General features: G+C 49.6%; 1 protein-coding gene across 5 annotated transcripts in view; it reads right to left on the bottom strand.

The window, feature by feature from the left end:
• NAPB (NSF attachment protein beta) overlaps positions 1-2,887 on the bottom strand; it is a 33,292-nt gene extending 30,405 nt beyond the window's left edge. For 2 of the 5 annotated variants that reach the window (XM_057703467.1, XM_057703465.1), the window contains exons 1-2: positions 2,739-2,860; positions 971-1,055 (exon numbers count right to left, since the gene is read on the bottom strand). Coding sequence is in view for 2 of the 5 variants with exons in the window: in XM_057703466.1 (XP_057559449.1) it covers positions 2,739-2,836 (98 nt within the window). In the remaining 3 variants the exon portion in view is untranslated. Of the gene's footprint in view, positions 1-970; positions 1,056-2,738 lie in introns of all 5 variants that reach the window. The other 3 variants (XM_057703466.1, XM_057703464.1, XM_057703468.1) reach the window with 2 other exon arrangements.
• Between the last annotated feature and the right edge of the window lie 14,305 nt (positions 2,888-17,192).

Below are 17,192 nucleotides of genomic sequence, written 5' to 3' on the forward strand. Positions count from 1 at the left end.
AAAAGGAAGAGCTACAGAAGAGTAGTGAGACTACAGCATTGCCACAAAACTAGCGCAGGTGGTGGATCAACCCTGAGTGACGGGGAGCAACTTCTAGCAGGTTTTACCCTGCAGTTGGGATGAGTCTGCTGTGTGAAACATCTGCAGTAAAGTACACTGAGCATCTTGCAATGGCTGCCACAGCCCCAAACAGCATGACCCGCCCCTTTAAAGCACTGTCAGCTCTTAACAGACCAGTTCCGTGATCCTGAGGATACTCATGTGAGTATGTTTTGTTAATTAAGGAGCCTGACATGAAGATGGATTACACTGTGGTTTAAATAAAGGAAAACAAGTAGATGGGCAAATTCTCTGGCTAAGGGAGTCGCGGCAGAGTGGGGTAACATGCATCCCAGCCTAGAAGGGTGATGATAGGTGCGAGTGATGCTAGATGTAATATAAGATTCTGAACACCTAAAACTGATACAGAATCTGTCTTCCCATTGTCACTGGCAGAGAAACTAGGCCTGGTTTTTGCCTTCAAAGAATTATGTAATGCTATTAAACCTCACAGAACTCTGTGTACCCTTCTTCCCCAAGCTTTTCTGGAGCCAAGTATTACTAAAAACACAGTCCCGCATAGTATAAATAACCCTTACATGGTGCAAAGCTCTTTCAAATATTTTATTTCATTAAAAGACCAATGATGCAGTCCACAAGGTCTTTGGCTCTGATATCCTGACAGTCACTTGATCTGTCTGGCTCTCTGCTTTCTTGATAAATACCTGAGCCTGACAATTTTGATGAAGATACTAATTAGTATTTCATAATCCCTAGCTTCCAAGACTCTAAACATTTTACAAGCATATACTCACAGAACTCTCACTCACTATGCGATATACTTCTCTTACTCTCATTTTATAGCAGAGAAGACTGAGGCACAGAGGGGCTAAGGAACTTGCCCCAGGTCCCAAAGCAAGAATAAACTGACCTGCTGGATCCAGGTCAGACCTAGGGTGCAGTGGCTTCCATGCAAACTGAGTGTGAGGGGCGAGGATGACGTCTCCCTACACGGCCTGTCAATGGAATAGGTGATCAACAGTCAAGAAGGAAAAAGACAAAAGACCTTTTTAAAATCCTTCAAGGATTACTGCTTCAAGATCCGGCCTAGTTTCACAAAAACAATAACACAACACCTCTTCACAGAAAGGAGCACTCCCCTGAGAGAGCATCAAGTGCAGTCAGGCTTTTTTCCTCTGCCAATTACAGATTCTCTTCCAGGGAAGCACATCCGGACTTGAAACGCTGTGCCATTAAGATCACCTCCCAGCCTGAGGCGCTATGACATTAAATTGTATCTAAATAAATTGTAATTGTGTTGTGAACCAGAAAAAGGAGCTTCTGTCTGGTGTTAGCATCAAGTACTACCAGTGCTCCTTATGTATTGTCGTAACTTTTAAAAGGGAACAAATTTACAATTCACTGCTATAATCTAAACCACGCAGCACATGAGAAATTTAGAAACCAGCTGGAATAAATGCCCTGAGAGGTTCCTGAGGACAGAAACCCTTACCATTCTGCATCTTTGCATCCTGCACTAGGCGCACTGCATGAAACCTGCATTTCAGCATTTCCTGGAGGTTATCAACAAACGTAAAGTATTACCAAAAGAATGAAGGTGGCAAAACTAGCAGATTCCAAACCGAATTTGCACAGAAATAGAACTGTCTAATAATGCAACAGTTAAGCATGGACCCCTGGTCCTTCTCAGAATAAAAATATGCTCTGGAAGTTGGCTGAAGCCCTTTCACTTTCAAAAGGAAAAACAGAAAACCACCACGAATTTTCTGCTCCTCTCATCCTAAACAGCTGAATCATTCACATATTCAACCGCCCAGAATTCTTCCAAGGACTGTCAGTGCAGGCTCTGCTTTTTTGGAAGTCGGAACGTAAAACCTTCCCTAGGAGAGCACAGAAGAATTATAGGAAATGAATGGGATTTCCAAAAGACGCAGACTTAGAGAAGCTGCGTTATCCCTAATCCAACAGGAGGCCCTGGGTATCACATCAATCTCCGGGGAAGGAAAGACACCAGTTTGAGAAAACGTACTCATTCCTCCCACGGATATTTATCAAACGTGTACTTGGCGCAAGGCGCACGGGCTCAGGCTGGTGGAATGCGGGCGCCTCGGCCCCAATCCCGACATCCCCGACAGACCCGCGGGCCAGGCGCTGGCGAGGGGTCCGGGACCCGACCCTCACCGGCGCCTCACGCCCACAAGGGTCTGCCAAGCGACGTGGGTTAACTCGGGGCGAAATAACAAACCGGTGTGGCGGCCGCGGGGCGGGTCACGTACACCCACGCGTGAAGAGGGGGGGTCCGAGAGTCCTAGGGCATCTTTGGAGGGCGTGTGGGGGCTGAGGGCCCCTGGAGCGTTCCGGGGATTCCAGGGTGCGCGTGGGGGGGGGGGGGGCTCTGAGGGTTCTAGGGGATTCCCGGAGCGTCGTGGGAGTTCCAGGGGCCGCGTGGGGGAGCTCCGGGAGGTCCTGGGGGGGGGGGGGTCCCTGGAGGGTATGTGGGGGCTCCTGGGGCCTTCTGGGGATTCCAGGCGGCGCCGGGGGCCCTAGGGGAATCTCTGGAGAGCGTGTGGAGGTGGAAGGCCCCTGGGGCGTTCTGGGGGACCCCCGAGAGGAGTGGGGGGCGCCGGCCCGGGACGCAGACCACCACCCCCTCAGGGCACGGGCGGTCCGGCGCTCACCCAAAGAGCCCTCGGAGGAAGGAGTGGGAGGCCTTGACTCGTTTCTCGGCCTCCGCCATCAGCTGCACCGCCTCTCGCTCCTTCCCCGCGTTGTCCATTTCGCCCGCCGCGGCCGCCGCCACAACCTCCTCCCCGGGTAGGACGCGCCTCCCGCGTCTCCCCGTCCTCTCTCAGCAGCGGGGCGCGCAGGCGGGGCGCGCGGCCTGTCGGGAGTTGTAGTCTAGGCCGCTCCCGGGCCGTCCTCTCGCGGCGGCGAGGCGCGCAGCCTATCGGGAGTTGTAGTCCAGGCCGCACTCCGGCGGCGGGAGTGAGCGAGGAGTCAACTACACTTCCCAGAAGGCAGCAGAGCCGGCCGGCGTCGGAGGCCTCGAGGCCGGGGTCCTGACCCTCTGTGGGGCCCTCTGCCAAGGAGAACATTAATCGTTTAAGGATGAGGCGGGGAACGGAAAAGGGCCGGTGGCTTAAAGGGAAGACCGCCTCAAGCTCGAGCATCACATTGGATCTGGAGTCTCTGCCCAGCACGACTGACCGCGGTCAGGGGATGGACGGGGACGCGGGGACAACGGGGTGGACAAGGACATGGCGGGTGACAGGCTGGAAAGTTCCACTGCGCGCGAGTTCCGCGAACGCGATGTAAGGCGGCCACGGAAAGCAGCTACACTAACCTTGCGGTTCCCACCCACCCTCCAGCTCCAGCGACAGGGGGAACCACGTTTATCTCCAGAGCAAGGCGTTTAAGAAGAGAGCGTTGGCCTCAGTATAAATTCATAGCTGTTTTTCAGTCTCCGCATATTGTAACTTTCTGGGCAGTACTTCTCGACGTCCTCTTCCTTGGTTACAGAAGACTTGCATGTATGGCATATGTGCATAATACTCTTTTTATTAACTGAATTCTTTTCAATGGATGTGAGCCTTTGAGCTCCTTATTCTTTACATAATGCTGGCCATAGAGTGGAGTGGGTCCCCTGGGACACACTTCTGCCTGCCAGGAAGACTTCTAATCTCCTAGGAGAAGTATCCATAGATAGACCTATCCTGTGCCAACGATTTCCAGACCTGTCCCAGAGGGAGTTATATTTTTTAATGCAAAGTCTAGACCATTTACATTTGGCAATGCTAAAGCGGAGGTGGTGAAGCAAATATGAAAATCACTGCCAAATGAGAACTTGCGACAGTTTCAAACTATTAATAAATACACTGTGGGCACTGGCACACAAAATACATCTAAGGAAATGAAGCCTGAATTGAGAGAGCAAGGCAAGAAGGGCCAAACTCCTAGAGAGAAAGGTCACTAAAGCGTATGTCACAGAGTCCCTACAGTGCAGCCACTCTAGAGACGGGAGGAAGCCTCAGATTCTCAGGCAGGGTTTATTTTCTTTTACTACATGCATTATTCTAATTTCAAAAAGCTAATTTGGAGTAGTATTGGGGAAGAAGGAGGCAGGAAATTAGAGGCAGTAGTAAATGCGGGAGTAAAGAGAAAAACTGCACAAAGTGGACGTGAGCATTTGAGAAGCAGAGCAGTCCGTGGGGATTTGGTGCAGGGGCCAACTCGGAAGCTCAAGTGCGGCATCAGTGTGCTGATTAAAGCAGTTCCCAAAGAATGTTCAAGAAACACTGATCCCTAAACCCGTAGCTCTTTGTATCAGACTCTCCTGGAGTTGGATTCTAGGAAGTGTATGTTTAAGAAAGAACACCACTATTCTAAAGCATACAATTCCAGATTCTCAAATCTGCAGGCAGCTGAGAAGGAGGCAGGATGGACTGCCTTCCCTAAACTAGAACTTGCAGCCACGGGTGGCAGGGGGACATCTGGACAGTTTTGATGTTTTTCGTTCTTTTCTTTCTCACAGGCACTCCCACCCTTCCCCCCATACCACACCCCAGTGGGAGAAAACTTCAAAGCCTCGTTGTGTGGAGTGCATGTTTTCTTCTCCCAGCAGCTGGGTGAACGGAGGTGGCAGGGCAAAGGGACAGACCTCTCAGAATGAGCGCTGACCAGAGGGACGGAGGAGGGATCCTCAAAGCAGGAGGGAGGAGGAGGAGTGGACCAGGGAGGCGGTGAGGCCCTGGAGTAGATCCGAAGGACCCATGGCCCACACCTGTGCCAACCAGGATGATGGCCACTTACACTGAGATCAAACAATATGAAATAAAATATAAACTTCACCCCTCAGTCACACTAGCCACATTTCAACTGCTCAACAGTCACGTGTAGCTAGTGGCTGCCATTTTATCACCCTGCAGAGTTCCAGTGGACAACAATGACCTGTACATGCTTTGCCTTTTGGCAGCTCTGGACACTCGGAAGAAAAGAGGAAGGAGGCTTCAGAGTTTCTGAGAAGACGGAGCTGGGAAAGAGGAGCTTCACCCCAAATGAGGCAGAACTAGGCAGAAACTGCAGGCCTAACCCTGTGAGCAGGTCAGGTGACGGACACACAGGAGTAGATGGAATGTCGTATCCACCCACCCATCTGAGAGGTGGTCTGCAAAGGCAGACGCAGGCCCGGTGACAGCTGCAGCTCTGAGAGAGGCAGGTCAGGATGTGGTCCACGTGGGAATCTGGTTGCAGTGTCTGCATGTGCTTGCAGAGGGGCTGCAGCGTGGGGGGTCCCGTGTGGAGCCAGCATCTGAGGGACAGCAGGCTCCCGTGTGACCTACCTCAGGGTGCCCTCACTCCTCAGTGGCCAGGCAGCAGCTGCCAGGTATAGCTCCCCTAGTGTCACCCTCTGATTCCAAAGTCAGTAAGAAACCTGTGACTGTGATTAGCACTTAATCTTCCTGTGCCTGCTGGTCCCAACTGCCAGCACCTGCAATTCTCCCAATGGTTCTCTCTGGCCTTCCAGCCTGCTCTGCTTGGATGCTGGAGGGAGGCGAGGAGGGAGTAATTAAGCTCATGAACAGGGAAATTCATGCCTCTTTGCCTCCCGGGAGCAACCATCAATCAATAACTTAGAAGTTGGATAAACGCTCTGGTGGGACAGCTGAGGAATGTTCTACACTCTCTGCCGAGGGCCCTGCTGCCAAAAGGAGAAGGTTGCTTGTTCCATGCCCTTCATTGGCTTCCTTCCCCGCCCTGTCCGCACACCCCTACTGGCGCTCCTACTGGTGTCACCTCCCCACAAACTGCACTCACTAGAATTCTTGTGTCAAGGTCTGCTTCTGGGAGGACACCAGCCAGAACAGGGAGAGCATGTGCTGAGGACCAGTACGCGTGTTCCGGCCCATGTGGTCATTGCAAGTTCATCAAATGGCCTTTTCACCTGTGGGTCACTGCAGACGCAGGACTCCAGTTCCCACTTCCAACTTGGTGTAAGACAACAACAGCCATTTGTCTCTATCATCACCTGTGGTTGAGGTGCTGCCTGGGATGCCTGGCGTCTCCCTCGGGGTCTCTCAGTGAGGGCGTAGCTCGAGCCTCGGTTGGCTCTTCCCACTTGTCTGGTGCCTGGGGTGGGAAGACTCACATGGCCCATCGCAGGCTCTCTCTGGACTCATAGTGGTGGCCAGGGCTCCAAAGGTGCTGGGGGCGGCACCCAGGCAGCAGCCGCATCACCTTTAACCTAGTCTCCAAAGTTTCCAGGCATCACTTCCGTTTCCTGGAAGGAAATCACTCACCCATGTTCAAAGGGAGGGTCTCGAAGTCTTTGCAGATGTGTTAAAACCACCGCAGTTAGGTTCCAGGGGGCCAGTCCCCACCCTGGTCCACTCTGGTTGTGCTGACAAAGCCGTGAAGTGGGAGCCCCCAGGCTGGGAGCTGCCCTCGCCTCTAAGGGCCCTGAAGCCCCGAGAGGCTCTGTCCCATCTTCAGCTGCCTCCTCCAAGGACATCTCAGCCTCGCTTCCATCTGTAGCACAAGTGACTCAGAGGCAATTAGTCAGAGCCAGGCCCTGTCCACTGCTCCCCTTTAGAAAGAGGGAAAAAGGAAGCCATTCCAAAAGGCCCTTCATCCAGAAACATCAAAGTACTGAATTGATGAGAACAAATGTTCTCCATTCATGTCAATGAGGTTGGGCTTCTGTACTTGGTGCAGCATTAAGGATAGAATTTAATTACTTTATTTCCAGTGGTTCTTTTTTTTAAACTAGTATTATTTATTTGTTTATTTATTTATTGGCTGCGTTGGGTCTTTGTTGCTGCGCGCGGCCTTTCTCTAATTGAGGCGAGCGGGGCCTTGTCATTGTGGTGGCCTCTCCCGCTGCAGAGCACAGGCTCTAGGTGCACAGGCTTCAGTAGTTGTGGCATGTGGGCTCAGTAGTTGTGGCTCGATGGCTCTAGAGCACAGGCTCAGTAGTTGTGGTGCACAGGCTTAGTTGCTCCGCAGCATGTGGGATCTTCCTGGACCAGGGCTTGAACATGTGTCCCCTGCATTGGCAGGAGGATTCTTAACCACTGCGTTACCAGGGAAGTCTCTCCAGTGGTTCTTTTCATTTTCCTCATGGACTTGCAAGACACAAGAGCAGTTGAATGGGGAGCTTCAGAGGAATCATTAGATCTGTGTTTTTTATTACAACTGTTTTCTACCTTTCAAAACAACATTTGTGTATGTGTATGTTTGAGACATTTCACACCATGTCAAAATTTCTTCAAATATTCCCAAAGGCGGCTTTGTTAATAATATTACTGAAATTATAAAATTTACAACAAAGAATTAGAAAAAATAAAATTAATTTAATACACAAATATAAGAAACAGAAAATCTTAAGTTGAAATTAATACTCATGAAAAATAGTATTGTTGTTAATGTTCTTTTAATTGATATAAAACTCAAAAACGTTTTGAAATTAACGATGCTTTTAAATATGGCAAATAAGCATGAAAACAAAGATGACACAACTTTTATTCATATGATTTATTCTAAGACCTCTCTTTTATGTCGGCTTAATATAATTCTTTTCAAAGTTACAATTCTGAGCTACAGGCACAATGGCTTAAAGGGAAAAAGTAGTTTATTTCCTGGACAGTTCTGACATCCTTTCACATTATTATTTAATGTCACATTAAAGGAAATTTTACGAAAAAAATTTTCACCGATATTTCTACTTACCTGACACTGTTTTCTTTTTTTATGTATGTGTTTTCCTATCAAATCTTTATCTTTTACACTGCTATAGTTAAAATGGATAACCAACAAGGACCTACTGTATAGCACAGGGAACTCTGCTCAATATTATATAACAACCTAAATGGGAAACTATATAACTGAATCACTTTGCTGTACACCTGAAATTATCACAACATTGTTAATCCACTATACTCCAATATAAAAGAGTTTAAAAAATAAAGAAAATAAAATTTTAAAATATTTATCTTTTAAACCTACAAATATGCAGGAATTATTAGGGTGTATATTTGAATTTTTAGGAAAGAAGCATTTTCTACATTGCTACAAGTCTTTGTAATTGACTGTTCGTGGGGATCTGTTCCCCATTGTAGCGTATTTGGGTTTCATCACATTTGGCTATTACCAAAATGCTCAGGTCAGTCCCCAAATGCAAGAAGGGTTTTCCCAGCAGCAGTCACATGGGTTCAGCCTCTCTAGGGTGTGGTGCCGGCCCCTCTTCACACTCTGTCCCTCTGCACCGGTGACGGGATCGGGAAACAGGTGTGATGCTCGCCGTCCATGGATTCTCTACCTGCAGCTGTGCCCATTCCCTAACATTTATTTGTGACCAAAAGCAACACCCAGGGCACTTTTGCGGTCACTTGCGGAACAGGAGATATGGGCGTGCTGTTATGCACATGAGGACGAGTCCACACTCTGCTCTCATGTTGTAAATGAGTGTCTTTCTCGTAGTCTATTTAGTGCCACGTTTTCATATTTTGTACTTTCTGTTGGTGATTTCACTATTTAAACTGCCCCAACCCCCTACCCGAGCACCATGCTGAAGTGCTATCTAGTGTCCTCAGGGGAGAAGGCTGGGCTGTGCCCTCAAGAGAAAACATGTCTGTTGGATAAGCTTCCTTCAGGCACAAGTTACAGGGCTGTTTGCTGTGAGTCCATGTTAATGAGTCAATGAAATGTGAAAACGATACACGTCGTATACAGGAAGGTGATGTACTGATGGGTGGCCAGACGCTCACAAGAAGCAAACACATGTTACCCTGGGTGGGGCGATGGTTTGGTCTTTGTTAATTCAGGTTTTGTGCTGACTTTACAGAACGGAACTTCCTCCAGTGATGAGAATCGATTACATCAGGAGGGTGTCTGATAAAGACAAAGAAATGAAGTCAGGTCAGGAATTCTCTCTTTCCCACTCCCTAAAAAAAAAATGGATAAAGTAAAAAAAATCTAGCAACTTCCTGAGAATTCATTTAGACAGAGAAACCTCTGTGTGTCAGATCATGTTGCCCTCAGCCCCACTCACCACCCGTCTGGGCGATGCTGGCTGACCTGCAGTGCTGACCTGTATGGACTCCATCAATGGGGCCGTGACCTCTGACTTCCTATTGTGTTTGGCCCAAAAGGTGCCCAGCCTGAGGTGGAGGGCAGAAGGTGAGGGACATCATGGCATTGTCCCCTGGTCCCCTGACCAGGCAGGCAGCTGAGGCTCCCCTCATCCTGCAGCAAATACTGTCCCTGTGCCCTGGGCTCCCTTGCCCCTGCAGCATTGTAGGTATCCCCATAAATAAGCCCTCCCATTGCTAGTGTGTCCTGTGTACTGCTGAAACCCTTACAGACACACTCCCCAGCTCATTGTCTGAAGCCGGTATAACCTCAAAACCCAGACCAGGAAAGGTCAGTGTGAGAAAGGACAATTTTGGGCCAGTCTCACTTAGGAACGTGGATACAAAAATTCTAAACCAACATTAGCAAACACACCCTGCAAAAAAATCTTGATGGTTATGGACATAAATGTGAAATGCTAAACTTGAAAACTTTAAGATGTTTCAAGTGAAAATACAGGAAAGTAGCTTTATGACCTTGATTTTCTAAATAGACATCAAAACTGTACACCATAAGAGAAAAAATCGATACATTCACTCCATTAAGATTAAAGATTTATTTTCACCAACTTAGCATGACTCAAACGAAAAGACAAAACCACATCCCAGTAAAAGATATTTGCAGCACATATACCACCAAATAATTATTGTTGAGGATAAAGTCTACAAATCAATGGGAGACCAACAACCAAATAGAAAATATGGGCAAAGGACTTGAAGACCTGGAGGTTACAACAGAGTCTAGGTCCTCTCCAGCTTTGGCTGCTCGTTGCCTCAGGGGGATGGTGGTTTGTCCACAGAAAACCAGAAAGACAGCAGGCAGCAGCCGGTGGCCTGCAGGGCCTGGGTGCCTTTTCTTTGCTTTCAGGATGGGGCCTGATGGCTGTGGAAGTGGTGTAGCCTGCTTAGGAGCTGGTAAGCCAATACTGCAGGATTATGGACACTGTTTGCAGAAAGGCAGTGTGATAAAAGACAATGACGTGTGACCAACCCGCCACCCTCGGTCCCCAGATGGAAGTCCAGTGGAGACAGAACATCCAGCCCCTGTGACCTCTCTGACCTTCTGAGCCCCATTGTTTCTCAGGTGTCTTAGTCTGGAAAGAGCAGACGTCCACTTGGCCTTCTGGGGCCGTGTCAGCTCCAAGCTATCTGGAGCACCGCCTTATCACTGCTGGTGCTCTGCTGCCGGCCTGCTCCTGGGGACCAGTGGGCCTCTCCAGCCAGGGTCAGCCACATCCTTCTGCTGCAGCCCAAAGGCCGGGGCTGCCGCTGGCGGCTGGCAATGCCCCCTGCAGCCTCTGCCAGGAGCCTGCTGGGCAGACACCCTTCTATCCTGGGGCTGCTCCTTGCTGGGCTCGCTTTGAAGGGTTTCTGACAGCCTCAAAGAGATTGGTTTCCTGCCTGTGTTACATCCAGGTCAACAGCCAGGCCAGAGCAGGAGTATTTAGGGCATAAGGAGGAGCTTATCAAACACAAACACAAACACAAACAAAATCAAACAAAAGGATGGTGGAGAGAAGAACCCAGAGGAGGCCAGCCTGCTGTTTGTAGAGGCTCGTTTGTTCTCCCAGAGGGAGGAGAAGAGGCTCAGGAGCGGATGCAGGTCCCTAAGAGTCCCAGGCCTAGGCCAGCAGTGGCAGAGGGATGGAGGGAGGCAATGGCCAGGAGCCCAGGGCCAGTCCACCTGCCTCCCCTCCCCCTTCCTATTGAAACAGCTGAGGCCCTGCCCCAGGCACCGAGCTGGCACTTCTGCACCTTTTATGATTTCACTTTCACAGTCTTCCAAGGTGTTTACTATGATACTGATTTTAGAGGCCAGGAAACAGACTCAGAAGATGAAGCAATGGCCAAACCACAGTGGCGAGGCTGCCCCTCTTGGCCCCTGCTGGGCCCGCCCCCCTCACAGTACCCCAGGCTCCACGGTAAGACCAGACTGATTGGCACGGATGTCCGACCCCAGGGTGGGCAGGCCGGGGATGCTCTACCTGACTACCCACCCTGGAACACCTGTCCTGAAACACACCGGGCACCCTAGGGCATGGGTTCCCATCTGCTACATGACCTCCAGGTTCCTCCCCACTTTGGGGAGCAATGGCACCCCACTTCAGATATCCAGTCAGAGCATAACATGATGACCAGTGTGGTCTGTGCAGGCCCAAGAGAGCTGAGGTTAAGGAGGAGCCTGAGAACTTCATGGGGGGATGGGGGGTTGCAGCAATGGCCAAGGTAGGACCAGGGAGTGGGTTAAAAGCCACAGCCAGGAAACTCTTGTGTCTAGACCCCAGCCTCACAAGCAGAGCCTTTCTGCTGAGTGCTAAGGCAGTTTCGTTTCCTGCCTATTCCCCCCTCCCCCGGAAGCAGCTGATAAAGAAATCCCAAGCCTGGTTGGCAACAGCAAAACCAGGAAGTTGTGCAGCTCACAAAGGGCCCCCCTCGGACCTCTGCTAGCTGACCCACACACAGCCAGCCACCGGCTCATCTAAGATGCATCCCATCCTCCTGACACAGTGACTGGTGCAGCCGCGGCTCTGCTACCATGTTCAGCTGGTTAGTCAGGAGGTCAGGTTTCCTGGACTCTTGGGAAAGATGCTTCTTCTTTCTTAAGAACGAACTATTGTCTTCCTCTGGGTGGTGTGGCAGCAGATGAGAAGGTAGCCTGGGTCCAGGCAGGTGGGAGAGGCCAAGGTACAGGCCTCACTGTTCTCATCCTTGCCCCTGCAAGGATATGCAGGGGCAGCCCTTTCCCACTCAGTGCCCCAGGTACCAATCAGGAAAAGGGGTGGTGGCAGGAGGGGGACCTCAGGCCAAGTGCATGTTCCACAGGAAGCCCTGTGCTTATTTTTGCACATCCTTCACCCATCCATCCATCCACCCATCCACCCATCTACCCAACTGTCCATCCATCCATCTATTCATCCACCTATCTTATCCATCCATCCACCTGTCCACCCCCTCACTCATCCATCCATCCATCCATCTGTCCAGCCACCCACTCATCCATTTGTCCACCTGTCTATCCACCTGCTTATCTTTCCATCCACCCGTCTATCTATCCTTCTGTCCTTCTGTCCACCTGTCCACCCACCAACTCATCCATCCATCTGAAACACAGCAGGACCCTATGGTCCTTGCTCCCCACCCCTGCCATGTCCTCAGCCTGCATTTTGTCTGTGGAAAAACTTTAGCCAAAGAATAATTTTAATCAGAGAAGAGAGAAAATGCAGAAACAAAGGAAAACAGTCAAAGGAGACCAAATAATAATAACTTAATCATTAAGCATAGTCAAGGACCTTTAGTTCCTTCTCAAGGTCTATAGATAATATTCTGAGCCATGTCCTGTGAGCTGTCTTGTAGATACTGAAACCCCCACCAGGTGGAAGAAGTTAACTATATGATGACCAGGCTGTAGCCATGACATAAGCTGCCACAATTCTGAGAACTGGCCTCAAAGAAATGGAAACAAGCCAACCCTGGAACGGAAGATTAACAGTACCTAAAACAATCAAGATGACGCTGGTCAGACCACCAATGACCAATTTCAAGATGACTGTCTGAGCTGACTGTGCTGTTCTGCATGTAGCCCCCTCCCTCTGTGTATAAAAGCTCTTGCCCCCTGATTGGGGGGGGTTGGGGGATAGTCGGCCTTTGGACAGGCGTCTGCCCTCCCCCCGCCCCCCGTCATCTGCCGGCATCCAAAATAAAACAAACTTTCCTTTCCACCAACCCGGCCTCTTTATTGCCTTTTGAGTGGCAAGCAGCCAGACCCCACTTTTGGTTATACATCTATCTGTCCATCCAAATTGCTCTTTTGAGGTGTAATTGACATAAAGTAAACTCACATATTTAAACTCACACTTTGACGAGCTTTGACATACGAATCACCCATGAGATCATCAGTACAGTCCACGCAATGAACACATCCACCCCCCAAACTTTCCTCACGCCCCTTTGCATCCCCTCCCTTACATCCCTTCTTCTGTGGATGTATGCAGGCCCTGTATTTCCTATGGTTCCATGCTATAATCAGGCCCTATTTTCCCCTTCTTCTATTGACAAGAACTGGGTTCCTATTTTTCATTTTTCATGAACATAACTAACGAATGCACCCCTATTCCTTGGAAATAGTCAGGCTCCCTATTTTCCTCTTATCCCATGACTGTAATCAAGCAACATATTTTCCTATTATTCCATGGAAATAAACAGGTCCTCTATTTTCTCCTTTTTCTGTGGACATGATTGGGGCAGATTCAGAGCCAGGGCCTCTAGTTCCAGGTTAGTAATTTCGTGGACATAACCAAGTTCCCTGTTGTGAAATAATAGAAAATATATGTATTGTGTCTGCCCCGGTCCCTGGCACAGGGCTCCTGGAACCCTTGTAACTTTCTGGGTGACAGGAGTGTCTTCTGTTCTATTGATGTGACTCTGGGTGTCTTCTGGGTGGCAGCTGGTCACCAGAAAGACCAGGCCATGATTGAAAGCTTGGGATTTTTAGCCCTACCTCTGCTTTCTTTTGAGGAGGGCTGAAATTGGAGTTACCATCGATCATGCCTCCATGGTGAATCTGCCATAAAGTCCCCGAAGGATGTGGTTCAGAGGCTGTCAGGGTTGGCACACATGTGGTGGTGCTGGGAGAGTGGTGCCTGGGCGGGGCCTAGAAGCTCCCCGCCACGCCCGCTACACACACACCTGCCCTGCACAGCCCTTGCATCTGGATGGTTGTCCGTACCCTTTATCACACCGTTTTTTAAAAAATATTTATTGTTATTTTTGTTGTGTTAGTACTACTTAGACTTCTTTTTTAAGATTTATTTTATTATTTATTTATTTATGGCTGTGTTGTGTGTTTGTTGCTGCACACGGGTTTTCTCTAGTTGTGGAGAGCAGGGGCTACTCTTCATTGCGGTGGGCAGGCTTTTCATTGTGGTAGCTTCTCTTGTTGCAGAGCATGGACTCTAGGTGCACGGGTTTCAGTAGTTGCAGTGCGTGGGCTCAGTAGTAGTGGCACATGGGCTTAGTTGTTCCACGGCATGTGGAATCTTCCCTGCCCAGGGCCCGAACCTGTGTCCCCTGCATTGGTAGGTGGATTCTTAACCACGGCGCCACCAGGGAAGCCGTATCATACCCTTTTATAATAAACAGGTAAACCTAAGTAAATGCTTCCCTGAGTTCTGTAAGCCTCTCTAGCAAATTGATCCCAAGGACAGGGTTGTGGGGACCTCCAATCTACAGCAGGTCAGTCAGAAGCACAGGTGATGACCTGGACTTGCGATTATTCTAGAAGTGGGGGGGTGGGTTTTGCAGGACTGAGCCCTTACCCTGTGGGGTCTGACGCCGTCTCCAGGTAGATGTCAGAATGGAGTTGAATTGTAGGACGCCCAGCCAGTGTCACAGAGAGTTGCTTGTTGTGGAGAAAACCCCCACATATTTGGTAACCAGAGGTGTCAGAAGGTGTGGGAGTAGTAAAGGAGACTCAGAGGCCAGAAGGACACAGTAGGGAAGAACTGGGTTTTTCCTACAAAGGTGGAAAGCTGAACTTTTCCTTTATACTGATTTTCCCCTTTTCCGTGGAAACGTCTGGAGACCCTCTTTTTCCCAATCCCATGGGCACGCCCAGGCTCCATGTTAGCCCTGTCAATGGACGTGATCAGGGCCCTTCCTCTGACTTCATGGACTCGCCCAGGCCCCAGACATGACCATTTCTTCTCTTTTCTTCTCACTGCCTGACACCAAAGCCTCCACTGTCCCGTGACTCCACAAAGCAATCAGGCCTCATACTTTCCCTTTCTATGGATTTTATTGGGCTCAATATTTTTCTCCTAATTTATGGACAGAGGCCCCTATTTCCACTGTATTTCATGGACGTGACATGCCCCCAGGTTCCCCTTATTTTACAGACATTAAGTTGTTGCCTTTCCCCGCAGTGTGTTCCAGCTATTTTTCCTTATTCTGTGATCTTAACCAAGCCTCTGCTTCCGCTTCTACTGTGGACGTGACCACTCTCTATCCTCTACTTATCATATGGACATGACCAAGTTCCCAATTTCCCCCTCAACTATGGAAACAATCTGTCCTCTGTATTTTCCCTCTGATTCACGGATGGACCACTGCTGCCTGATTCATCTTGCCCTGTAGATGGCATCCGGCCCCTGTTCCTCACCTTCCATGGATGGGACCAGGATGCCATTTTCCCCTTAGATGATGACCTGCAGCCTTACTCCCAGGTAGAACTGCAACCCTGCTTTTTCCTCATTCCACAGACATGACCAGGACTCCTGTTTTTCCCTTATGATGGGGACTCCTATTTCCTCCTGTTTCCTTAGATGTGTTCATTCTCCTTCTCCCTTTCCCAGGAAGTGACCAGGGCCCCTGTCCTCTCCTTGTTCTATGGACATAATCTGCCTTCCATGTTCCTCTAATTATGGCGTGATAGGCTAAATAACTCCCCTCCACAAGATAGTCACATCCTAACCCTGGGAACCTGTGAATGTGATCTTAAAAAGTAAAGGACTGGGACTTCCCAGGTGGTCCAGTGGTTAAGACTCCACTTTCCAATGCAGGGGGCTCAGGTTCGATCCCTGGTCAGGAAACTAAAATCCCACATGCCAGGTGGTGTGGCCACTTTAAAAAAAAAAAAAAAAAAAGTAAAGAAGGGACTTTGCAGAAGTGATTAAGTTCCAGATCTTGAGGTGGGCAGATATCCTGGATTTTCTAGCCAGGCCCTAAGTGCCGCCCCTATGTCCTCATAAGAGGTGGGCAGACAGAAGCAGGGAGGCCACGTGACCATGGAGGCAGAGACTTGCGGGATGAGGCCACGAGTCAAGGATGCCGGCAGCACCCACAGGCTGGAAGAGCCAAGGAACAGATTCTCCCCTGGAGCCTCTGGGGGAGGACAGCCCCCACCCTGCCAGCACCTTGATTTTGGTCCAGTGAAAATGACTTCAGACTTCTGGCCTCCAGAACCGCAAGAAAATACATTTCTGTAGTTTTAAGCCATCAAGTTGGTGGCACTGTGTTACAGTAGCCACAGAAATGAATACACATGGCCCTGTGCTCCCAATTTTCCTCTTATTTCCTGGGCATTTCAGTGGGTTGAACTGTGTTCCCCCAAATATGGAGCCAAATCCTTATCCCTAGTGCCTGTGAATGGGAACTTACTTGGATACGGAGTCTTTACAGATCTAATGAAGTGAAGGATGTTAAGATGAGATTATATAAGACTGATGTTCTTATAAGAGGAAGAAGAGAGAGATTTGAGACTGAGGGACGCAGGGGAGGCCGTGCGAAGATGGAGGCATGAATTGGAGTGACACTGCCACAAGCCCAAGAACTCTAGGAGTGACATGACTACACTTCTTTTAGTTTTATTCTTTGGACATAACCAGGGTCTATATTTTCCTCTCATTCCATGGAAATCACCAGAATCCCATTTTCTCTTAATTTGAGAAAAGCTCAAGGCCCACGTTTATTAAGCAGATCTATTTGGTGTGTATGTAGCCCCATGTTCACGGGTTTTCTAACATGGATGTCACTGTCCACCTCCTCAGGTCCATAGTCTGACGGCACATCCAGGGTTGGCTGTCCACCCAGACATCTGCAGCGAGCTGAGCTGGTCCAGGCCCGAGCACTCTCACACGTCACTCGCAATCCTTCTGTACCTGTTTCATGATGGCACTCCTGCCGCCCGAGCTCACGTGTGCCAAAGCTGCCACCTCCCCCAGCTGGACACGTCCCCAAGAGGCCATGGGGACAGGGAGGATGCCATGACAGGTCCTAGCAGGACTTTCACGCTGGACGGTGGTCTGAGTTCCAGGACACTTGGGGTCTGACAGGCCATGGGCCTCGGCGTGTGGTTCAGAGTCATCGCAGAATTACGTGGAGGGTGTTCTTGCCTGTCTGGGAACAGATTCCTCGCCTGCGTTGATGGTCTCCACTTCAATCGGAGATCAGTCGTTTTCCCTGTTCTCATCTTACAGATGAAGAAACTGAGCCTGGGGAGATGAACCAACT

Source organism: Hippopotamus amphibius, chromosome 12, assembly GCF_030028045.1.
Source record: "Hippopotamus amphibius kiboko isolate mHipAmp2 chromosome 12, mHipAmp2.hap2, whole genome shotgun sequence".
Classification (NCBI taxonomy): Eukaryota; Metazoa; Chordata; class Mammalia; order Artiodactyla; family Hippopotamidae; genus Hippopotamus; species Hippopotamus amphibius.